Source organism: Spermophilus citellus, assembly GCF_964194105.1.
Source record: "Spermophilus citellus genome assembly, chromosome: 4".
NCBI lineage: Eukaryota > Metazoa > Chordata > Mammalia > Rodentia > Sciuridae > Spermophilus > Spermophilus citellus.
In genome coordinates this window covers 134518287-134544347 of record NC_138185.1, presented here as the reverse complement: position 1 = coordinate 134544347, position 26061 = coordinate 134518287, and the positions used below count along the sequence as shown (strand labels likewise).

Sequence of the window (26061 nt, the reverse complement as noted above, 5' to 3'; positions counted from 1 at the left end):
TTGACCACTGAGCCACATCCCCAGCCCTATTTTGTATTTTATTTAGAGATGGGGTGTCACTGAGTTGCTTAGCGCCTCACTGTCGCTGAGGCTGGCATTGAACTTTCCATCCTCCTGCCTCAGCCTCTCAAGCCACTGGGATTACAGGTATGCACCACTGCACCCGGCACATCACCCAATTCTGTACTTAATAAAAGTGAATTATATTGGGCTGGGGCTCAGTGACAGAGCACTTGCCTAGTATGTGTGAAGCACTGAGTTCAATCCTTAGCACCACATAAAAATAAAGGAATTCTGTTCATCTACAAGTTCAAAAAATATTTTTAAAAAGTGAATAACATAAGATCTTAATATACAAACTTCATATCTCATATTAGAATTCTTCCAGAGTAACTGCTAACACTCAACAAGCTCCCATATAATTTTAAAATAAATCTACCTTTTAAGATATATTTTTATCTTTTTCCCCATTAACAAAAATCAGACACTAAATGCCAAAAACTTGGTACACCAAGAAAAGCACAGTGAGCCAGGCACAACGATGCAAACCTGTAGGAGGCTGATGCAGGAGGATCACAAGATTAAAAAAATTACCCTTTATTTGGCTTTTAGGGAGCAACATAATGAGACCCTGTACCAAAATTAAAATTTTAAGAAAATAATAAAAAAAAGGGCTGGCAATGTAGCTCAGTGATAAAGCACCATCCCTGGGGTTAAATCCCCAGTAAATGCAAAAACACACACACACAACAAAGCAAATCATTGTCCAAAAACAAACATTGTTGTCAGATGCAGTGGCACATGCCTGTAATCCCAATAATTTGGGAGGCTGAAACAGGAGGACTGCAAGTTTGAGACCATCCTCAGCAATTTAGACCCTGTCTCAAAAAGTGCTGGGGATGTGGCTCAGTGGTTAAACACACCTGGGTATCACTGGTAACAAAACAAAACAAAAAAAGTAATCATTGTTGGTACAGTGGTGCACTCCTGTAATCCCAGGGGCTCAGGAGGCTGAGGCAGGAGGATCTCGAGTTCAAAGCCAAGCCTCAGCAAAAGCAAGGTGCTAAGCAACTCAGAGAGACCCTGTCACTAAATACAATACACAACAGGGCTGGAGATGTGGCTCCATGGCCACATGCCTATCGAGTTTAATCCTCAGTACCTCCCGTCCCCCCCAAAAACACAATGTTAACTGTGGTATGTTTCTAGTATTTTTTAAAAATAATTTGTTATTTGTAGATGGACAGAATACCTTTATTTTATTTATTTTTATGTGGTGCTGAGGATTTATGTGGTGCCTCACACATGCTAGGCGAGCGCTGTACCCGAGCCACAACCCCAACCCAGTTTCTAGTACTTTTAAAAATGTATTTGTAAAATACATAGATGTGCCTCTTTTTGTTTGTTTTTACAGTATTGGGGATAGAAACCAGGTGTGCTCAACCACAAAGCTACATCCCAGACTTTTTTTTTTTTAATTTTTAATTGTAGATGGACAGAGTACCTTTTATTTATTTATGTGGTGCTGAGGCTTGAACTCTGTGCCCCACACATGCAAGACAAGTGCTCTACCACTGAACCACAACCAAAGCCCCCCCCCAGTCCATTTTTTTTTTGGTGGGGGACGGGGTCCTGGGGATTGAACTCAGGGGCACTCAGCCACTGAATGACATCCCCAGCCCTGTTTTCTATTTTATTTAGAGATGGGGGTCTCACCAAATTGCTTAGAACCTTGCAATTGCTGAGGATGGGTTTGAACTCATGATTCTCCACTGGGATTACAAGTGAGCGCCACTACATCTGGCCCTCCAGTCCTTTGGGGACAGGGTCTCACCAGGTTGCTAAAGTTGGCATTGAACGTGGTTATCATCTTGCCTCAGCCTCCTCCTGAATCACTGGGATTATAAGCGTGGGCTGCTGCATATGGCAAATATGTGTTTTAGAGTACAAATTAAGTTTTAAATACTCACAGCTGTTTGGGATTCTTGCTCTTGATTAACTCTTGGACCAGAAAGGTACCAAATGCAAAAGATGGGCGTCCGTGAAGTAAGTAGTAAGTAAAATTCAGATGTTCCACTATAGCATATTTATTCACCAGGTCAGGGCTAGAAAAATGCGGGAGATGACTTGATGCATCTGGGGGAGAAAGTGATGCAATATTAATTCTTTGCACTTCATCATGTTTAATTTCAGATTTGCATATGGAAAGCTTAATTCTCTTTTTGTAGATACTGGGAATTGAACCCAGGGCCTCACACACGCTACATAAGTGTACTACCACTGAGCAACATCCCAGTTCCATTTATTTATTTATTCATTCATTCATATATACATATATACATACATACATCAATTAACCCACTTATTATAAGCTAGAGATGTCTCATGGCAGAGCTTTTACTGGTCTTTCAATTCCTTAAGCCTTCTGATGGCAGACTTGACTATGACCGCAGAAGTAGTATTGTAGATCCAGGTGCCACGATTCACAGTTTTCATGCAGAAATCATAGTGCCAGAACCCACAGTCTGTCTTTTCATTGTGGTTTTGACACAAAAGGAGCAGTGTACTTGTGTGCTATAATATACATTATATCTCTACACATATTCACCCTACAAAACTGCAACTGTGTACCTTTTGACCCACATCTTTCCATTCCCCACTACCAGTAACCATACTGTTTTTATACATTCAGTGTTTTCCTTCTCTTCAGATGCTACACACAAGTGAGATCATGCAATATTTATCTTTCTGTGTCTGGCTTATTTCACTTAGCATAATGTCCTCTAGGTTTACCCATGTTGTCGGAAATTTTAGGATCTCTTTATTCAAGACCAAATAATGTGTGCACGTGGGTCTGTATGCTGCAATTACTTTCATCATTCATCTACGAATAGACATTTCAATTTTGTTTCTAGAAGTTGACCATTACGAATAACACTGCAATGAAAATGGAAGTGTATATATCTTTATGAGGTGGTAATTTAATTTCTTTTGGGTACATACCTAGAAGGGGAATTGCTGGGACATGTCAAGTTTTATTTTAACTTCTTTAAGAAAACCTCAAAACTGGGCACTGTGGCCCATGCAACTCAAGAGGTTGAGGCAGGAGGGTCACAGGTTCATCAGCAATTTAGCCAGAACTTCAGCAACTCAGTGAGACCCTATCTCAAAATATAAAAAGGACTGGGGATATAACTTAGTAGTAAAGCACCCCAGATTCAATCCCCAGTACAAAACAAAACAAACAACAACAACAACAAAAAAAAAAAAACGGGGAAAAACAAATAAACAAAAAAACCTCTCCAAACTGTTTTACACAGTGGATGCCATCAACATATAGCTCCATCAACAGGGGACAAGGGTTCCCTTTTCTTTACTCCATTGTTAATACTTGTAATCTCTCATGTTTTTGATTAAAAAAAAAAATCCTAACAGGTGTGATACTGTATCTCACTGTAGCTTTAAATTGCATTTCCCTGATGATTAGTGATGGTGAGAACCTTTTCATATACATTTGACCCATTATGTTTTCTTCAGAATAATGTCTGTTCTCATCTTTTGTCCATTTTTTCTTTTTGTGGGGGTGGGGGGACCAGGGAATAAACTCGGGGCACTCAGCCACTGAGCCACATCCCCAGTCCTGTTTTTTATTTAGAGAGAGGGTCTCACTGAGTGGCTTAATGCTTCAATTTTGGGGAGGTTGGCTTTGAACTCATGATCTTCCTGTCTGAGCCTCCTGAACCGCTGAGGTTACAGGCATGCACCAGCACACCCAGCCTGCTTATTTTTAATTGATTTATTGTTTTGCTATTGGGTTGTGTGAGCTTCTTATGTATTTTGGGTATTAACCCCTTATTAGATATATTAGGACTGGAAGCAAATATTTTCTTCCAATCTGTAGGATGACATATCATTTTACTGATTGTTTCTTTGGCTGTGCAGAAGATTTTTTTTTTTTTTGGTACCAGTGAATGAACTCAGGGGCACTTAACCACTGAGCCACATCCACTCAGGGGTACTTAACCACTGAGCTATATCCCCAGTCCTTTTTATGATTTATTTTGAGACAGGGTCTTGCTTAGTTGCTGAGGTTGGCTTTGAACTTTGCAATCCTCCTGCCTCAGCCTCCTGAGCCACCAGGATTACAGGCGTGTGCCACTGCACCCAGCTTTGTTTCAGGTCTTAATATGTAGATCTTTAATCCACTTTGAGTTTATTTTGTATATGGTTGAAGACAAGGATCCAGTTTCATTTCTTTGCATGTGCATACCCAGCATTTCCAACACCATTTATTGAAGAGACAATCCTTTCCTCAGGGTGTTTTTCTTAGTGTCCTTGTCAATACTTAGTTATCATATACCCTTATTTATGGGCTTTCTATTCTGTCCCATTTTCCTATGTGTCTTTTTTTTAACACTTATTTTTTAGTTCTAGGTGGACACAATGCCTTTATCTTATTTTATGTGGTGCTGAGTGCCTCGTGCATGCTAGGTGGGCGCTCTACCTCTAAGCCCCAGCCCCAGGCCTTTATGTGTCTGTTTTTAAGGCCAACAGTATACTGTTTTGATTTCTACAGCTTTGTAGATTTTGAGATCAGGTATAGTGATGCTCCAGCTTTGTTCTTTTTGTTTAAGCTTGCTACAGCTCTTCAGAGGTCTTCTGAGGTTCCATATGACTCACAAGATTTTTTTTTTTCCATTTCTGTGAAAAATGTCACTGGAATTTGGGTAAGAATTTCAGTGAATCTACAGATTGCTTTGGGTAGTCTGAACATTTTTTTTAAACTTTATTTATTTATTTATTTTTGAGAGAGAGAGAGAGAGAGAGAATTTTGTAATATTTATTTATTTTTTAGTTTTCGGTGGACACAACATCTTTGTATGTGGTGCTGAGGATAGAACCCAGGCTGCACACATGCCAGGCGAGCGCGCTACCGCTTAAGCCATATCCCCAGCCCTAGTGTGAACATTTTAATAATAATCTTTCAATCCATGAACACAGGATACCTCTACTTACTTGCATCTTCAATTTGTTTCACCAATGTTATAATCTAATATGTGCAGATCTTCCACCTCTTTGGTTGAGCTTAGTCCTAAGCTGTTGCTGTTTTTAATGTTTTGTAAATGGGACCCTTGCATTTCTTTTTCAGATAGTTTGTCATTAGTGTATCAAAATACTACTGTTTTTGTACACTGATTTTGTATTCTGCACCTTTACTGAACTTGTTTATTAGCTCTAACATTTTTGGTGGAATATTTAGGGTTTTCTACATACAAAAGCATGTCCTCTACAAAAACACTGACAATTTATTTCCTTCTTTTTTTTTTTTTTGAGTGGTCCTAGTGCAAGGGCACTCTATAAATGAGCTATACTCCAGCCAATTATTATTGAGACAGTATCTTGCTGAATTGTTGAGGCTGGCCTCAAATTTGTAATCCTCCTATCTCTACTACCCAAGTCATGGGATTATAGGTGTGTGCCACTGCACCTGACCTAACTTCTTCTTTTCTGCTTTGGGTACCTCTCATTCTTTTCTTTGCTCTAGATAAGATTTCTAGTACTATGTTGAACAGAGATGATGAGAGCAAGCATCCTTGTTTTCTTCATGATCTTAGATGAAAAGCTTTCGACTGTGGCTATTGGCTTCTCTTATGTAGCATTTATTACATCATATATGGCCTTACTTCTAGGCTTAATTTGTTGATAATTTTTATCATGAAAAGATGTTGAATATTATCAAATTATTTTTCTGCATTTATTGATAATCATATAATTTTTATTCTTCAGTCTATTCATGTAGTCTATCACATTTATTGATTTGCGTATGTTAAGCCATCTTTGTAGCTGCTTTAATTCTCTATTTGATGATCCTTTAGTTTCACAATGGCAATTCCTTTACCTTCTCTGTTCTGCTCTGGTACTGAGTACAATATCAATATCCCAGAGGAGGTCAAGATACCAGCTATGTAACAGAGTTAACATCATTAAAATAGGACAGGGGATTTCACCTCTCTCTAGAATATTAGGGTACCTTCATTTCATAACACAGCAATTGCTACTTTTATGGGCACCCAACGAATAATTATTGAGCATCTACTATAGGCCTAGAACTTCACTGGGCTTAAGCACAGATAAATTAAATATATCAAAATTTGAATTTATAAAACAAGATACCTTAGAAAATTCATTTTTATGTACGTAAATACCTTGACATATATCTGAGCTATGTCAAATATTTATAAGGTGCTTCCATGTGCAAAACACTAATCTAAGAGTATACAGAGGCATCACATATTAAAAGTTAGCCCTACAGGCTAGAGTCATGGCTCAGTGGTAGAGTGCTTGCCTAGCATGTGTGAGGCGCTGGTTTCGATGCTCAGCAGCACATAAAAATAAATAAAGGTATTGTGTCCACCTACAACTAAAAAAAAAAATTAAAGTTATCCTAAATGCAAAAGTAAAAGAAATAGAAAAAAACTGTGTTTAAGAACAGCACACATGCCTGGAGCAGTGGTGCATACCTATAATCCCAGTGGCTTGGGAGGCTGGGGCAGGAGGATCATGAGTTCAAAGCCAGCCTCCGCAAAAAGTGAGGCACTAAGCAACTCAGAAGACCCTGTCTCTAAATAAAATACAAAATAGGACAGGGGTTGTGACTCAGTAGTTGAGTGCCTGAGTTCAAACCCCAGTACCAAAAAAAAAAACAATACACAGCATACAGGTATGATTATTGTACTGGTGCGACTCTGCACCCTGTACTGCCAAAGGAATGAGAAGTTGTGCTCCATTTCTGTGCATTCTACTGTCATGGATAATTAATTGGAACATATTAATTAATCAGAACAAATTAATAATAATAATTTTAAAAGAACACCACAAAATTCAAATTCTCATGGATTACAGAGGATGGCAGTGTGATACAACTGGTACTTACTATGTGACACCTTTATAAATGCTTTGTCTCCCTTAATTCTGACAGTAACATTAAGTGGGTGTTGTTATTAGCTTTATTTCATGGGGATGAAGAAAGGTTAAATCATTTGCTCAAGGTCATATAGCTATTATAGAGCTAGAATTTACTTACTGCTAGAACCAAGAGTACTTATGTTTATGATACTATATTGCAAACAAAGAGGGATTTTTGGAAATGGAGAAATATATACAGATAGGTGCATATTACATTTCCCAACAAGTACAGCCCTAGTAGCCTAACAAATTAACTTTTAACTCACAATATATTATCAATTAGTCTACTGGAAAGGGTTTTCTAATGAAATGTGCCTTTGTTTTTTAAAACAAAGCAGTACAAAAATGGTTTGGCTTTACATATATTAACTTCTACCATCAATACTGCTAAAATGCTTCTAAAGGAAGAAGTATTCATGATGACTTACCTCCTATGGCTAGTGTGTTAGCAGACTGCCAGCCAAACAATCTGCTAGGATCAAAGGGTGACAATGACTGAAAAAGGAAAAAAAATAATTCAAGTTAGAAGGTCACTGATTATAAAATAAGTAAGACATGATGGTGCACACCTGTAATCCCAGCAACTCGAGAGGTTGAGACAGGAGGATTGCAAGTTCAAGACTGGCCTCAGCAACTTATTGAGAGCCTATCTCAAAATAAAAAGTGCTGGCAATGCAGCTCAGTGGTAAAGCACCCCTGGATTCAATCCCCAGTACCAAAATAAATAAATAAATAAAATAAGTAATCACAATGATATATGCAAGGCTTTCAGAGGCAATCTGCTTCCCTTCTCCAGGGAAATTTAAAAACTTATAACTCAATGGTAAAGCACTTGTCCTGCGTTTGATCCCCAGTACCAAAGGAAAAAGAAAGAAAGAAAAAACTATCTGTACATAAATTGTTTGGAAATAGCTAAAAAGAATGAGACAGCTTTCTATTTTAATAAAAATAATATGTTCCTTTTAAAGATTCCTCTTAGTTCAAGAGACATTTCCAAAGTCTACTCTCTTGGCAGAAGCAGCATCAATTATAATATAACATGGACATTAGAAATGTTTTTGGAATCAAAAGGCAAGAGGCTGGGCTTGGTGGTTTGGGAGGCTAGGACAGGAGGATCTGTGTTCCAGGCCAGCCTCTGCAACTTGGCAAGACCCTGTCTCAAAATAAAAAATGAAAAGGACTGGGAATGTAGCTCAGTAGTAAAGCACTCCTAAGTTAAATCCTCAAAACAAGGCAAGAGGACTTCAGGCTAGAAAATATTACCACATAAACATGATGAGATATATTAAGGGTAGGGAAGGAAAGGAAAAAGTAAGATGACTAGGATGGTTGAAGGAATATGAAGACCAACATCATCAACAAAGAAAAAGTGGTGGACTAAGGTCAAGACGGTTAGAAAGGGGTTGGCAAAAGGGAGTAGTGGGTGGAATCTGTCAGGCCAAAGATTTAGTAGTCTATGAATAGATGGTGGAAAGGATCAGGAAAAAATAAGCTAATGATCAGAATTTGATAACTAAGGAAAGAGCAACTTTAAATGAAGGAAGGAATAAGTTAACACACTGTACCACCTAAGTGACCTAGATGAATTTCTACCCACTATAATCTGGTTATCTTCAAGAACAGGATGCCTGTAGGACAGAAGTTCCTCTTTTTTTTTCTAAAATTTTTTTCAGGTGTAGATAGCCACAATATCTTTATTTATTTTTATGTGGTGTTGAGAATCAAACCCAGTGCCTCACATGTGTGAGGCGGGCGCTCTACCACTGAGCTACAGCCCCAGCCCCAGCCCCAGCCGTTCCTCTTTAACCTAGCCAGATGAAACTAAATGGACCTAAGATGGCTGCCAGAGTAATTGCCAGTCAACCTCTGACTTCATTATAATCCATCTGCATGCTAAATATTTAGCACATTCCCTAAGAAAGTTGACAATTGCCATGATGATGACCAGAAAGGATTATAAAAGGAGTGAAAAGAGGGCTGGGATTGTGGCTCAGCGGTAGAGCACTTGCCTAGCACGTGCGAGGCCCTGGGTTCAATTCTCAGTACCACATATAAATAAATAAAATAAAGGTATTGTGTCTAGCTACAACTAAAAAAAAATAAATATTAAAAAAATAAATAAAAGGAATGAAAAGAGGAAAATTTTCACTCATTTCCCTTTGTTAGCCCATCCCTCCCCTCATTTCATTTACCCCATTATCTTTAACCTTCAGACCCCCAATGAGTTGAGAAGCCAATCAGTGAGACTCTCTGCTTCTCTTATTACAGGCTAAGAATAAGTCTTTCTTTACCACTCAATGGCATTCAGTCTTGTTATTGGTTCCACAATTCCAAGAGGAAAAAAGGACCCAGAGTTTGGGGTCAAAATTGGTAACCATAATTTTTCTAAAATAGCACTAAAGAATTCTCTCAGTCTAGCCAGACATGGTGGTGCATGCCTGTAATCCCAGCAGCTCACAAAGCTGAGGCAGGAGGATCATAAGTTCAAAGTCAGCCTCAGCAATTTAGAGGCCCTAAGGAACTTCGCAAGATGCTGTCTCAATAAATAGATAGATAGATAGATAGATAGATAGATAGATAGATAGATAAATAAATAGGGCTGGGGATGTGACTCAGTGGTTAAGCACTACTGGGTTCAATTCCTAGTATCCCCCTCAAAAAAATCTTCAATTTAACAACAAAGAACCACGTGAAATCATTTATGTTTTAACTGACTCAAACCACTTTATGTAGTGAAACTATGCTTTCATATAATCCATTTGTAGTGCTACTCAAAAGTGCTGGTCTGCAATAAGACCCTTGCACCAGAATGTAAATCCGGCATACTGCTTCTTTCTTCAGGAAAGTCTGGCTACAGCTTACAATTAGACATTAGACAAGTGTTGGTGATAACAGACTTATGTTCTGACACAGGATCCAAATTTTGTCACAATCCAACAACAAGCAGATCTCTTGGACTAGCACCAGTCTAAGAACCACACTTTAAAAAAAAAAATATATTCTTAAGTTTTAGGTGGACACAATATCTTTATTTTACATTTATGTGGTGCTGAGGATCGAACCCAGTGCCTCATGCATGCTGAACTACACACTTTTGATAAACACCAGTCCATCTCCTAAGAATTCTTCATATTAGAGTAAGAGAGATTTTGTACCTTTATAGAATTATAAAGCTTATGTTGGACTGAAGACCAACATATTTGAGAATATGAATATCAGAGGGAAAAAAAAGGAAAAACCTTTTGAACTGAGCTAGAGCAGATGTTCTTAATTGAGATCCCAGTATGTGAATCCTTTTTAAATATAAACAAAACTATAGGCCTTATGTGTAATTTTTCTGGGTATAGGGTTCATAGCTCTCTCACATTCTGAAAAATGTTAAGAAGCTCAAAGAGCTCTGATTCATTGAGAAGAAAATGTTAGATAGTTTTCACTGTTAAAACCTCCGGGGTGGTTTCTGCCCTTCTAGTACTGAGAATTGAACCCAGGGGCGACCTACCACTAAACTGCACTCTCAGCCCTTTTACTTTTTGAGACAGGGTCTCAATTGCTAATGCTGGCCTTGAATTTATGGAACCTCCTATCTCAGGTTTCCACGTAGCTTGGGATTAAAAGCTTGAGCTACCATGCAAGGTTAATGGAGCAGCTTTCTATGAAAGCAGTGGATGGGTATTCTAGTCAATTGTTTGCTCTCTGCCACCTCTCCTGCTCTTCTTTATATTGCAAGAAATATGCATTTCCCAAGCATTATCATTTGGCTACCAAGGTAAGTATAGCCAGAAGAGATACTGTGGGAGACTGAAGGTAAGAAGAGAGATGAAACCAAAATGTTTTTACCCTGCTTTTTTTTTCTATGAGCATCTCCAAGTTTCTAGTTTTATCCTCTATGTTCCCAGCTCCCATTAGGTAGTCTAGTTGTGAGTTTAGATCTGAGAGATAGCTTCAGATTCTTAGTTCTGACAAAACCACTTTCTTGCACTGTTCTATCAGCCTCAGAGATGCTGACTGCTTCCTCACTTGCTGATTTTTGAGTTGCCTTAACTGTCACATTTGGTTTCTCCCTTCTGCTTCATCTTGTGTAAGTTTGTTTTTATGCTGAATGCCATTCACCTGAAAGTAGTGTTTTCTGTTTTCCTGGCTGAACCCTGACTGATACATGTAAACACCGGCTCCCTAAATACCATACCTGAATGAGGTGGTAGAGTGTAATATCGGCTGGCAGGACACTAGGAGAAATGCATTGCGGGAAGAGAGCAGTTTTTAGCTTTGGATAAGGAGTTAAGGCCATCTTTAGTAGCTGGGGATCCACTTTCTTCAAACTGTTTTCATTTTCTTCATTCTGAACAACCTAAATAAAAAGATGGCAGTTACATTCCTTTCTCAAAACTTTAATCTCTTTTTTCACAAGAACCCTATAAAACACAACTAGCTTGAGAAGATTTGTGGTAGTGAAAAATAACTTTGGTAAACAAGTCACATAGATTAACAGTTCTAGTTCTGGTTCCAAGACAAACTAGCTGTATGACATTGGACCAGATATTTAATATAAGGCCTTAGTTTCCTCATCTGCAAAATTATGAAGCTGAGCTAAATTAGTTATTTTCAAACTATATGTTGTTTAAAATATTTAAATTCAGCCAGGTATGGAGGTATACACCTGTAATCCCTGGAACAAAGAAGGTTGGGGGTAGGAGGATTGCAAATTCAATGCCAGCCTGAGCAACTTAGTGAGATCCTGTCTCAAAATGAAAAAGAGCTGGCAGTGTAGCTCAGTGGGGTTCAAGCACCCTTAGGTTTAATCAATCCCAGCACAACACACACAAAAATTAAATATTTAAATTCAATATTCAGTAGTAAACACTAAAAAAAATTGTAGTTGTAGATTGTCAGCATGCCTTTATTTTATTTATTTTTGTATGCAGTGCTAAGGATTGAACCCAGTGCCTCATACATGCTAGGCAAGTGCTCTGCCACTGAGCCCAAGTCCCAGCCCCAGCCCTGAGTAGTAAATATTTTTAAAGTCTTAGACTACTAGAATAGATGATTCCCAGGTCCTTCCTCCTCAGCTCTAAAGTTATTTATGATTAATTTTGACAGGTTATTAAAAACAGGCATAAATAACTTAGCCATATAACCACAATCTAAGAGAGGTTGTATTAAATTAAACCAGTATCAGTAAGAAACTTCTAAAGATAAGATGTTTGACAGCATTCTTAAGTTCTCCCTAATCAGGCACACTTTAATGTTAAAAAGGAAAAGATAAGCAAGTTCTTCTGGGTACCATAAAAGAGTTTATATGGGTACCTAAAGATTATGATTTTTTTACTTTGCTAAAAGGGCAAATAGAGAATAATTTCCAAGCCACAAATCAACATCATACTTATTCCCAGAGAAGCAATCAGACCCTGATTCTATTCTGAAAATAATCTCAGAGTTATACAAAACATATTAAATGGAGGCTAGAGATGTAGCTCAGTGGTAGAGTGCTTGCCTAGCATATTCAAGGCCCGAGGTTCAATCCCTGGTACCACTATACACACACACACACACACACACACACACACACACACACACACAAGCCACTAAAGGAGGAAAAAAAAAATCTCTACAACACATTAATTCCATTAATTCCAAGATATTTTAAGCTATTATACAAAATTTTTAAATTCACCCATTTTATGCTCTTTAATGAAACATCTGAAAGTGTTTATATTTCAATGTCAACTGAGATCAAGACAATCCATAGATATTTCTGAATTTCAAATCAGTACAATTTTGTCATAATAGGCAAACAATAAGCTGTCCATCCATACCTGGCTGACCCCCCCAGGAGCATACATCATAGTAGCAAGGGCCAGGAGAGTATGTCCTTCCAATAGCATACTGCTTACACCTGCCCGATTGGTGGGAATCAAAATTTGAGCATTTGCAAGGCTAGCCTGGAAGATCAGTTTGGGATCTGAAAAATAAAAGGGTTTCTTGTTATATCCTTAGCACTATCATAAAGTTAGGTACTCAACAAATATTTTTCAGATGAATGAAATACAATATAGACTGGGTATGAAAAAAAAGTGCAAAGAAAACACCTGGAATAAAATACATTAAAATACTATCAGTACTTACCTATGTGTGATTACCTTTTTACATACTTAGGCCACCTACCCATGGAGGAGGTGTTAATTGTCTGTATCTCACAATTTATTTATTTTTTTATTTTGGTACTGGGGATTAAACCCTGGGATGCTTAACTACTGAGCCCTTTTTATTTTTTGAGACGGGGTCTTGCTAAATTGCTGAGGCTGACTTTGAACTTGTGATCCTCCTGCCTCCCGAACTGCCTGGATTATAGGTGTGCACCACCATGTCTTTTTTTGTTGTTGTTGTTATATATGACAGCAGAATGCATTACAATTCATAATACACATATAGAGCACAATTTTTCATATCTCTGGTTGTACACTTTTTTTTTAAACAATGAACACATATATTACTTTATAATAAAGCTGCACCCAAACCCAAAACCAAAAATCTACAATAGACCAGTTATTTATCTAAAGAAAATTTTTGTAATACAGTGTACACACACCTGTTAAATTACTGGAAACTTGTCGACACTGAACTAAAAATTCAAACCAAGGGTGAGCTTCATATAATTCTTTCTTTTCCAAATAAGAACAATTTTCAGGACTAAGTCTGCATTAAGGGGGGAAAAACAACTCTGGTTAGCATGCAGCATAAGACAGTTATAACCATGTTTGCTCAAGAGATAACCAATATTAGAAAAAAGAATCCTAGAATTACAAAGTTAGTATACTACAAAATAAATACTTCCACTCTTGCCTTGTATTTTATATACTTTTTATGATCTAAAAGTAGAGAATATTTTAGAGACAATATTCACTACCTTGATCAAATTTTACCAACTCTGCAAAAAACCTGAGATCTTACACTTTAAAATACTTAACATTTTACTGGTTTTTACTAAGAAAACTTTTAAAAACTTTTCCCCTTGCCACCCCCCTCCGCACTCCCCCCCTGGGGATGAAGCAGGGGCACTTTACCTCTAAACCACATCCGCAGTCCATTTTATTTACTTATTTTAAAATTTTGAGACAGGGTCTCAACAAAGTCTATAAGGCTGGCCTCTGAGACTTTGCATCCTGGGCAGAGAGGTGCATACCTATAATTTTCCTGCCTCAACTTCCCAAGGTGCTAGGATTATAGGCATGCACAACTGTGCCCAGCCTTTTTGTCATTTTTAAAACAAAAAGTTTTCAAAAACCTTTACATAAATACAGAGATGCTAAAACTGAGGAGTTAAAGTTCAGAATATGTATTTTGAAAATATGGCTCTTAGCAAAGCACAGGGGCGCATGCCTGTAATCCCAGTGATTCAGAGGTTGATGCCAGCCCCAGCAACTTAATGAGACCCTGTCTCAAAATAAAAAATAAAAAGCACTGGGGATGTGGTGGAGCACCCCTGGGATCAATTCCCAGGCCACACAAAAAAAAAAAGAAAGAAAATATGACTCTCAAATTTGTTCTTTTTTCATAGCAGTTTTGGAGAATCACTTCAGTGTGTGAGTAAGCCTCCATGATACAAACCTGGACTACATTCTCTGTTCAAACTTCTAGTGTTTATTACATAAAGTTTAAGAAAAACAACAAACCAACAAGTCTCTATTAGAGTAGAAGTGTGGACTCTAGAATCAAAGTAAACAGAATTAAATCTGGGTCTGCCCTTACTAGTTATGTGTCTTAGGTAAAAAATACTTAAGTTTCAAAGCCTCCGTATTTCCTTACTTGTAAAATGGAGATGGGGGTAACCACCACAGAGTTTTTGTGAAGATGAAATGAGTTAATGCATGTAAAGCACTTAGCCTAATGCCAAGAACATTGTAAGCACTTGTATTACAAACTACTTTCACTGCTGTTATTCTTACTGACCCAATAACACTGGCCACCGATACAATTTTGCAGGTTGATCTTAGGTAAATATATACTGATATGCAACAATTTATATAAGTTTTAGAGTTTATGTAATATGCCTTGCAGAGGCTATGAAATCAAAGTTGCTTAGCATTCTCCTGGCAATGAAAGTATCAAAGAATTACAGTGAAACTTTAGAATCTTCCTTTCTTTTTTTATGTATCTAGTTGAATGTGGCACTAAACTAAACTATGTACCAAGTGTTGGGATGGGAGAAACTACTTCAAACAGATTAATATCTCTCATGTAAATGCTTACTGTTTTCCTAAAAGTCCAGAAGTAGTATGAGAAGAGGAAATATGAAAAGGCAATTCTCAATACTTACTTGTAATAGTCGAGAAAGACATAAAGAAGATACTGTAGACCATGTTCCAAGCAGTAGAGAATGAAATGAGAATGAAAATCCCAACCTTCTTTGGTCCTATAGTTTTGGACAGGGAGAGTGTCTTGCATCACACCCCCAATACGGCTGAGTCTTAGAAGGAAGAGTTCAAAATCTTCTAGTTCAGACCCAAGAAAAATTCCATTCCTGCCGGTTTAAGGTGTAAGAAAATAAAAAGTTGATATATTCAAAGCAGACCAAATCACCTCCACTGTTTAAGTATCAACTACTTAAAACAATAAGCATTTATAGGGGCTAGGGTTGTGTCTCAATAGAGACAGCTTGCCTAGCATGTATGAGCTACTGGGTTTGATACTCAGCACCACATATAAATGAATGAATAAAGAGAAAGGTCCATCAACAACTAAAAAAAAATTAATATATATATAATTAAAAAAACAATAAGCATTTATAATATAAGGGTAACAGTTCTTACTCCATAAATATATTCTAAGGCACACATTTTGCCAGTTTCCTATGTAGGTTTCTGTAATATTACAGCATTTAAAGGTATACTAATTAAAGTCTCAAGTTATCTTTGATAATTTGAAAACCTAACTAAACTATCTCTCCATTTTTTAAATATTTGGTTGGAACTATACAAACCAATGTGACAACAGTGGCAAGCTCTTGAAGTGGATGCTCTGTGCACTAAGAAAAATATCTCACTAAGAGGCTAAAATAATAAATAGACTACTAAATCAGAGAAACTTGCATTTCTGTATTACTTTTAACAAATTTACTGTTAAACACATTACATCTACCAAAGTAGTACAGAAAAATAGACATGGAGTTTAAAGCAGCACCATGTAACCACCACCCATATTATACAACATTGTATCTTGAGATATTTAGTATATTCCTCCCCAGTGCATGCACTTTGCTATCTCCAGAGCTTAAAAAAAAAAAAACCAAAAAAAAAAAAAAAACCACAAGTACTGAGGAAAGAACCCAGTGATACTTTACCATGAAGCTACATCCCTTTTTACTCTTTGAGACAGGGTCACGCCAAACTGCTGAGGATCTGCCTCAGCCTCCCTAACTGCTGGGATTACAGGTGGGCCACTATGCCTGGCCCTCACCATTTTTTCTTATTGCTCTTCCTTTTATTTTTCCCAAGGGGGATTAATTCAACAGTTATAATACCTGGCCAATTTATCTAAAACTTCATTCCTCATGTAGTTGTTGCAGCAAGTATTCTGATCAATAACATCAACAGTCAGAGGGGGCCATTTGCTCTGCTGAAGTGAAAGGTAACCTTCCTGGGTCTGAAACTCTCCAATCCACAAGACAATGTTTAACCAATCATGGTGAGCTGTGAGGTATCTCCACAGGGCTTCCGGGGAATACAGTTTATATTCTACACAAAGAACAAAACACATTTTAAAGTGCAATGAATTATGATGGTTAACATGTAACTCAATACTGAATTAAATATTCAGTAAATATAATCTGAACATGAATATTCATATAATGTATGAATTATTCAGATTATTTGCTTCTTTTACAGTTTTCCTCTTGTATTGTTCATTTTACAATCAATAACATCTAGAAGAGTTAAATGTTTCTCATCACTAGTGGTTAAAATGAAATAGGTATGTTAAACTGCCCATTTCACAGGCGTTCTATCATTGAACTACACAACCAAAGCCTCTTTTTAATTTTATTTTGAGATCCTGACTCACTAAGTTGCTGAGGCCGGCTCAACTTTACAATCCTCCTGCCTCAGCCTCCAAAGTCCCTGGGATGTACAGATGTGTGCAACAATTCCTGGCCTCTTTCCTTTATTATAAAAAGCTTTGCTGGATGCAGTGGTGCCTGTAATCCCAGCGACTCAGGAGAACGAGGAGGATCACAAGTTCTAAGCCAGCCTCTACAACTTAGCAAGGCCCTAAGCAACTTAGCGAGACCCCATTTCAAAATAAATAAGAAGGGCTGGAGATATGGTTCAGTGGTAGTTCAATCCCTGATACCAAAAACAAACAAACATTGGCTATAATAGTAAAAATAAATTTGATTCTCTGATATACCACTTTTCATCACTGTTATCCTCTAGAGCCCTGAGGTGACATGGATCCTTAACTTACACAAGAAACTCAAAAACTATTTGGAAAAGCAAAGAATGTCACTCTGAAGCTGGAATAAAAACTTGGTCTTGACTCTCAATTCATTAAATCATATGACTTTATTTTCACTATCACATTGTAAATCCATCACAAAAATGTTGGGATAAGAGGTCTTAACCCATTTTGTCCCATTGTTCCAGATGTGGAACATCTATGAAAACTTAAATACAGTATATAATTGGAATGTAATTCTAACAATAAATCATAAGCTCTGGATTGATTTCCAACCTATTTTAATGCACCCATGTCAATTCTGTTGAAATATTCACCGAATGCAAAACTTGAGACTCAATGGATTAATACAATGTCTTGCATTTTAGAGAAACTTAATATCTACCCCCTCTCAAAAGAATTCTAAAATAGAGACACAAAAAAAATTAAAATGCCAGTACCTAATTTAACCCTTGTTTAATTTGCATATATTTAGCACTCTCTCATACTTGCCTTCTGGACTTATCCTGGGGAGAAGGATATATTCTTGCATTGGTTGATCCCACCACTGAGCCCAATTTAATGCAATTGTATGGTCCAGTTTGTTAAATTCATCTTTACAATCATATTGGAGGAATGAGTCCAAAATAGATTTGTGCTTGAAAAAATCTTGTTCCTTTATCCAATACCTAAAAACAGTATCATATATATATATATATATTTTTTTAACTTTGGAAGAAAAAGCATCCTTTTTATCTACAAGAACACCTATTCTTTGGGGGGTATACAATTCTGATTATGCAAATATTAAAATGATGGGAAATCCCTTCTATATGATACAAATTTTTGTTTCTGAGAAGGTTGACTCAGTTCCATGTTAAGAAACTTGTGCTCATAATTATTACAAACTAAATATTATCTATAATATTCTTCCAATGTTATCAAAAGGAGACTGATGAGACTACCTGGGAAAGGAATGTATCTGCATATTTCCTTGGAGACGTCCCGAATAAAATTTTTCAACTTGATGCACACAATCTATAGTTCTTTTTTCTTTTTCAGAAAAATAATTTTTTTCTTTCAAAATTTCAACCTTGAATAAAAGATAATTAAAACAGTGACCTCACAAAACTCAAGCACATATGCAAAACAAAAATCATGAGATTAAATGCCATCTAAAAATTGTGTTTTTAATTCTTGAATTTACATTCACAAAAATTTTCCTTGACCATAAGTGTAATAATTTAAAAAGAAAGAATTGTCATATATTTACTTATTAGATATTAGTTGAATATTAAAATTATTTTTTAAAGTTTTTCTTCCATATTTTTCTAAAAAAAAATGTAAACTACACAGTCTCATCTTTAAATGGGACAGAAAATTTAAAGGCAAGGCTACCATACATCTAAGATAGGCTATACAACAGCCTGCCATGATGATTCCCTTGTATACAAAGGTCAATGTAAACAATTACACTCTAAAGCTGGGGTTTCTTAAAAAAAAAAAAAAAAAAAAAAGGTAAACTACACAGTTTCATCTTTACCTACCAAATAATCCCGTATATTTCTATTTGTTGTATAGAAGCATATCTTGAGCAAGTGGTCCTTTACATCAAAACCCTATAATAGACATAGAAAATCAAAAAACCTTACATTTAGTAATGAAATTATTTGGAACACAAACGTGTTAGATATAGAAGTATTCTATTATAGACATGCATTCTATTAGAATACCACATCTTGGGCTGGGGATGTGGCTCAAGCGGTAGCACGCTCGCCTGGCATGCATGCGGCCCGGGTTCAATCCTCAGCACCACATACAAACAAAAATGTTGTGTCCGCCAAATACTAAAAAATAAATATTAAAATATTCTCTCTCTCTCACTCTCTCTCATTCTCTCTTTAAAAAAAAATTTTAAAAAAAAGAATACCACATCTTTTCTTCTCTTGCAAATATTTATTTTCCGAATACATATTTACTGCATATTCCTAAAGTCCTTAAACACTTTGTCAGAGCAAAGATAACATGTAGAACAATTTAAGTAAGGCCAGGCTACCATACATCTAAGACAAACTATACAACAACCTGATATGATGATTCATTTAAAAGATCAATGTAAACAATTACCCCTTACATAGTTTCACTCCTCTGCACTTCCAGGAAGTTACCATGGACAAGACCCCACCAATGCAGATTAGGGCTAGATCTCAGTTTAGTCTGGGAACACTACTTCTAGGATTTCCCTTCTCAGATGAAGTAAACTCATGAAACATGAAGCCCTAAGCAAAGGCATATTCCACTAGAAAGCACAAAAAAAGATGTAAGGGGTCACATGAACAATCATAAGTCCTATCATCAGGGAGATGATGAAAACTCCATTTATTTTTATCTATCTATATATCTACCTATTTATTATTATTTTTTATGCCAGAATTAAACTGAGAGGCCCTTAACCACTACACTATATCCTCAGTCCTTTCTTTTTTTATTTTTATTTTTTTTTTAAAGAGAGTGAGAGAGAGAATTTTTAATATATATATATATATATATATATATATATATATATTTTTTTTTTTTTTTTTTTTTTTTTTTTTTTTTTAGTTCTCGGCAGGCACAACATCTTTGTTTGTATGTGGTGCTAAGGATCGAACTCGGGCCGCACGCATGGTAGCCCAGTCCTTTCTATTTTTATTTATTTACTTTTGTGGTGCTGGGGATTGAACCCAGGGACTTATGCATGTAAGGCAAGCACTCTACCAACTGAGCTATATCCCCAGCCCAACCCAGGAAGTTACCATGGACAAGGACCCACTAAGTTAGTTAGGGCCTCACTAAATCGCTGAGGCCAGCTTTGAACTTGCTATCCTCCTGCCTCATTCTCCAGAGTGGCTGGGAATACTGGCATGTGCCACCGTGCCCAGCAGGAACTCCATTTAAAAAAACTGGGCACAGTGGTGCACACCTGTAATCCCAGCAACTCAGGAGGCTAAGGCAGGAGGATTGCAAATTCAAAGCCAGCCTCAGCAATTTAGAAAGACCTTGTTTCCAAATAAAATTTTAAAAAGGGGATGAAGCTCAGTGGGTTCACCCCTGGGTTCAATTCCCAGTACCAAAATACATACATACATACACACACACACACACACACACACACACACACACACACAATCTTCAAGAAGCCAGACACAGTGGTGCATGTCTGTAATCCCAGTGGTTTGGGAGGCTAAGGCAAGAGGATCACAAGTTCAAAACCAGCCGCAGCAACTAAGCAAGGCCCTAAGCAACCTAGTAAGAACCTGTCTCTAAATGAAATATTTTAAAAGGGCTAAGACAATCCCAAAGAACCAAAGGTGTTTACTCTGATATCCAGACACTAATTCACAATGGCAGGGAGAAGAAGAGAGGGACTTTGGATTAGACAGAGGGGAGTGAAGGGAGGCGAGAGGGAATAGGGATAGAAATGATAGTAGAATGAATCAGACATTATTGCCCCATGTGCATATATAATTACACAACCTGTATAACTCTACATCATGTACAACCAGAAGAATGAGAAGTTATACTCCATTTTTGTATGATGTGTCAAAATGCATTCTACTGTCATATATAACTAATTAGAACAAATTTTTAAAAATAAATAAATAAAAAGGGCTGGGGATGTTGCTCAGTTGTTAAGCACCCTGCATTCAATCCCCAGTATCAGAGAGAGAGAGAGAGAAAGGAAATGTGTGTGTGTGCGTAAAAGCAAGAGATTGAGAGAGTGTGTGTGTGTATGTGTGTGTGTGTGTGTGAGAGAGAGAGAGAGAGAAAGAGAGAGAGAGAGAGAGAATGATATCAACTTATTGTCCATCAATAGCTGTATGGATAAAGAAAATGTGGAGTGTATATATCTAATGGTACATTATTCAGACTAAGAAAGAAGGGAACCATGCCATTTATAAGCCAGACACAGAAAGACAAATGTTACATGATTCCATCTACATGTGCAATCTTAAAAAGAAAATTTAACTTGTAGTAACAGAATAGACTGGAAGTCACCAGTGGGCAGCAAGTACGGGAAAGGAAGAGATTGGCTAAAGGGTACAAATTTTCAGTTATAAGACAAATAAGTCCTGGACTTATATATAGCATAAGCTAAAAATATATGTTATACATGATATTTGTTAGGAGGATAATAATATCTTATAGACTTGAAATTTGCTAAGAGTTTTCAAGTGTTCTCACCACAGACACACAACTATATAAGGTAACATTAATTAGTTTGTGGTAATCTTTTTCACAATGTATACACACATCAAAGCATCACATTTTACACATTAAATATGTATAATTTTTTTCATTAATCATACCTCAATAAAGATGGGGGGGGGGGAAATCTCTTCAGGAAAGTTCTCAGTCCCAAAAAACATTTCTCAATATAATTAATGTCACTTTTTTTCTAGTAAGGACTATATAAATTTCTTCACTTGTAATAAAACAATGAAAAAACTCAGTTTTTACAGTAACCAGAAATCATATTAAGTGACTGGAGATCTTCTCTTACATCAGGGACTTTAAGATCTGACAAATGCGATTATACCACTCACCATGTTCTTCAGAAGTTCAGAGGCTTCCTTTATATTGTTCTTCCTTAAATTGTCAAAGACCAAACCTAGGCCTATCCTAATCAGTTCCTCAAGTTTTTGAGCAGAATGACTGTTACTCCTAAAGAAGGTTTGTGCTTCTGGTATTTTGTTGTTTAAAATGGCATTGGCAATAACTTCCTAGGAGAAGGAAGAAAAAACATTTACCTTTAGGTTCTTTTTAATTTTCTTATTATGATTATCAACATAGGATTTATACATTCACTAAATACCTACTAAGGGACCTTTATTGAAAATCTACTACTACTATCTGCAGCTAGGCATAGGGAATATGAAGCTGACTAAAATAGACCCTGCTCTCCAAGAGCTCTGTGTCTAGTGATAGTCAGTGTCAGTAACACAAATAGAGTACTGTCTGTGATAAAAAGTATCCCAGGATGTTACAGACCAGGGTTCAGAACAGGTGTTACCAAATAAAAAACACAAAAGGCACAGGGCTTCTTAGTAGAAGTAACTAATGAGTAAAAAAAAATCAAAGATCAATAACTGTTCCACACATATATTAAGAAAAGATGACAGGTGCTCCAAAAAGTGAGACTATCAAGTATAGAGGAAAAAGAAAAAAACTGCATCAAGTCTTCAGGGACTTGACAATACTTCAAATCCCAGCAGCACCAAGAAAAAAAAAAAAAAGTTTGAGAAACTGGCAGCATCTTAACCTTATCGTTTCATTCCCCGTTGATTTTTTTTTTTTTTTTGGTAGTGCTAGGGATTAAACCTTGCATGTGCTAGGCAAGCTCTCTACCACTCAGCTACATCCCTGGCTCTTTTTATTTTTTATTTTGAAATAAGGTGTCCCTAAATTACTCAGGCTGGCCTCGAACTTGGGATCCTCTTGCATCAGTTTCCCAACCAGCTGGGATTATAGGCAGATGCCACTATGCCTGGCCCTACTCATCTAAATCATTCTGGCTTTTGTCTTTCCAATACCAGTACTCTTCATGTGAATAGAGGAATCCTTCCAGTCTCTAAGTAATACAGAGGGCAGCACGTTTTGGCTATATTCACATCTACTGTGTAAAGAAAGGCGAAAGGATGGAATCAAGAAATGTAACTCACAAAAAGTGTTAATTAGAATTACAGACATGACTCAAATTGAGTACATTCCAAATAATGATGCTATAAAGTAAAATTTTCCTAGATCCAATTATCAGTAGATCTAATAACTCAATTTATTCAGAGGTCAGGCAGAACGCACGAGTCTGAAGTGCCAGGCCCAAGACAGTGAAAAGTATTACTTGGGGAAGGGCTGCTTCAAATGGCCCTGGGGTCAGGTGCTGGATACAAGTGGGCAAGATTGGCATTAAGAGGGAGCCTGTGTTCTGAATTAAATAAACAAATCTCTTGTAGACATAAATTTGAAGTCATATCCAGAGATCCCAAAACCTATGAAACCTAAAACCCTTTCCGAAGATTCTGAATCACAGGTGTATAGATTCTAAATTCTATTTATTTTATTGTTTTCAGGTCCTCTGAATCTAGCACATAAAATACAATAATTATTCATATTTACCTCAGAGCTGAGTTTCTCCCATATAGCACTCTCTTTCACAGTGCTGACACTTTCACTGACATTATATTCATCTATAGTATCTGTTGGCTTCCAAGGAAACTTTATCATGAAAGTTCTAAGTTCATTAATATAGTTGGTCAAAATATCCACTGCTTTCTGTAGATGTTCATCTATCTCTGTGGAAAATATCAATGTACCAATTCACATACATGTACATATTATGGCAGCAGAAGGAAGAGGACATGACTAGTTAGAAAGAGTTCTAGAGAATGCCAAAATTGAAAATTGCTATCTTCAAATTTTCAAAATATATTTGAGGACTGTTTTCTATTTACAAGCATCTGTGTTTTAATAATAGTCCTTTTTACATTCTTCACAATGATTAGTCCTAGGTCTTTTTGCCAACTTTCTCAGTATCAAAACTCATTTCATTTAATTACATGTCAACTTTATTCAGCTTTAGCAAATGGAACTTCACTGTCCTGTCACACAGGAATGCGTTCCCTTTCTTTGCTGCTATTCTTACCTTCAGTGTGAATACAAAGTTCCTTCATCTGTTTGTTAAGGAAAGACAATGTAAGACTAAGCAATTGCTCTGAAAAGTGTTTGCTTTGGGTTTCAGAATCACTTTCTCTAATTGCTGAGCAAAGTAAATCCAATGCTGGTATCAGCTCTTCCACATCTGAGAAAGAAGCAAAGAAATTAGTATGAAGGACACTAGACTACTCCCAATAAAATTAACAAATCCAAAAATTCCATGTTGCAATATTTAAAGTACATACAAGGACCAATGTGCTATTTTCACAAAACTTTTATGAAGGCTTCTTACCTGCAATTTTAATGATTTTCATTACTACTAATAATTATTTACTGGTATTACCATTTGCTGAGGGCCATTGCCAAGTAGGAATGACGCATCAAAATTTCCTTGCTAGCGTACCCCATGTTAAATGGATTTCACTGTTGACATTGCATGTAAGGTGACCTTGCTCAAGGACCAAGGCGGATCCGGGTTTAGAGCTGATCAGGTTTGAGGAAGTATCCCGGTCCTTGGGTTTAGGGCGTTCCCGGTTTAAGACAATAGGGGTTTTAGGGAAGTTGGAGGTTGAAGATTATTACTGCCGGGATTAGGGTGTTCCTGCTGCTTGTTCCCGTTGAGTTCTCGTGAGATTAAAATGGGATTTTGGAAAAAAGCCTCGTGGAGTAGGTGAATGGGGCGGCAACAGAACTGGGATTTCCCCAAAACATGTGTAGAGGCCGGTGTGAGTTCGGGAATAAAGAATTGCTGTTTGAATCTACAAGGTGTGTGGTGGCTCGTGATCTTGTGCCCAGCCAAGACATTGGCAACCATTAACTACCATTTTGCTGATTTACTACATCTTAAGTACTAAACTTAGTATTTGTAAATTCTTTCTTATTCCAATAGCTTAAGAGGTAGATGTTCCTTTTTCCATAGATGAGGAAACAAGTACAGAGAGGATAAGTAATTTGTCTAAGCTAAAAATGGCACAGGCAAAATTTGAACCTATGCCTGTGTGATTCCAAAGCTACTCTCTTCAACACACAGAAATGTAAGCCCTTGAATTCTCTACTTGTTGCTGAAGGCCCTAATGAAGTGATTCCTGTTATGACTGCTTATGTGAGAATGATAGGAACCATGGGCAGTCCTCCCAGGAAGTAGGTAAAACATTTCTATGCTTTTCTTCTTCTTCTTCTTCTTATTATTATTATTATTGGTACTGGGAATTGAACCCAGGGTCTCACACATATTGGGCAAGCACTCTACTACTGAGCTACATCCCAGCCCTTGCCATGCTTATTATTCCACGTTCACTGTTGCCCTTTAGAGCAGAGCACTTCAAGTGAGAGTAGAGGAGAAATCATTGACCACCAAACAGGGGAAGTGAACAATGACCACATACTTTCAGATGGAGCATCACTCAGTATCACAAACCAGGAATTTTTCTATAAATTCAAGTGGATTAAAAAGGGGGGGGCATCTTAAAAAGTCAGCAAGTTGGGAGATAGAAGACCAAACTCTGCAATCAAAATGAAAGAGGACTGGGAATATAAGCTCAGTAGTATAGTGCTTGCCCAGCATATCCAAGGCCTCCAGGTTTGACCCCTAGCACCAACCAACCAACCAACCCCCCTCTCAGCACCAAAAAAAAGAAAAGAAAATTTCTAATTCATATTCTCAGTGAGACTAACACTGAGCAGATTGTCATTTTCTCTATATGCAACTAAGGTAGAAATTGGTAGAAGTTCTTTGGAGGAAAATTTATCAAGGCAATTAAGAATGTGCATTATGTACACTCACTGGCCTGAAAATTTCATGTCTAGAATTTATTCCAAGTATATTTATTCCAATTATACATACATAAAATTACACATAGCATTTATGGTATATTGCCAATATTTAAAAACTGGAATCAATCTAAATGTCTAATAGTTGGATGAGTAAATTATGACATAGTCCATACAATGAAATTCATGCCATCATAATATCTA

The 26061-nt window shown here is 36.9% G+C and overlaps 1 protein-coding gene and 1 long non-coding RNA gene across 7 annotated transcripts in view; one reads left to right on the top strand and one right to left on the bottom strand.

Moving 5' to 3' along the window:
* The window catches only part of SPG11 (SPG11 vesicle trafficking associated, spatacsin), a 79218-nt gene that overhangs the window by 27516 nt on the left and 25641 nt on the right, over window positions 1-26061 (bottom strand). For all 6 annotated transcript variants that reach the window (XM_081288796.1, XM_081288797.1, XM_081288792.1 and 3 more), the window contains 13 exons: window positions 24077-24232; window positions 23551-23726; window positions 21981-22157; window positions 18942-19013; window positions 18360-18487; window positions 17908-18083; window positions 16484-16697; window positions 15281-15484; window positions 13553-13659; window positions 12780-12925; window positions 11153-11314; window positions 7395-7461; window positions 1971-2136 (listed from right to left, as the gene is read on the bottom strand). In XM_081288796.1, the coding sequence (XP_081144922.1) occupies window positions 1971-2136; window positions 7395-7461; window positions 11153-11314; window positions 12780-12925; window positions 13553-13659; window positions 15281-15484; window positions 16484-16697; window positions 17908-18083; window positions 18360-18487; window positions 18942-19013; window positions 21981-22157; window positions 23551-23726; window positions 24077-24232 (1951 nt within the window). The remainder of the gene's footprint in view (window positions 1-1970; window positions 2137-7394; window positions 7462-11152; window positions 11315-12779; window positions 12926-13552; window positions 13660-15280; window positions 15485-16483; window positions 16698-17907; window positions 18084-18359; window positions 18488-18941; window positions 19014-21980; window positions 22158-23550; window positions 23727-24076; window positions 24233-26061) is intronic.
* LOC308646151 overlaps window positions 1-26061 on the top strand; it is a 50105-nt gene that overhangs the window by 16385 nt on the left and 7659 nt on the right. The window lies entirely within an intron of this gene.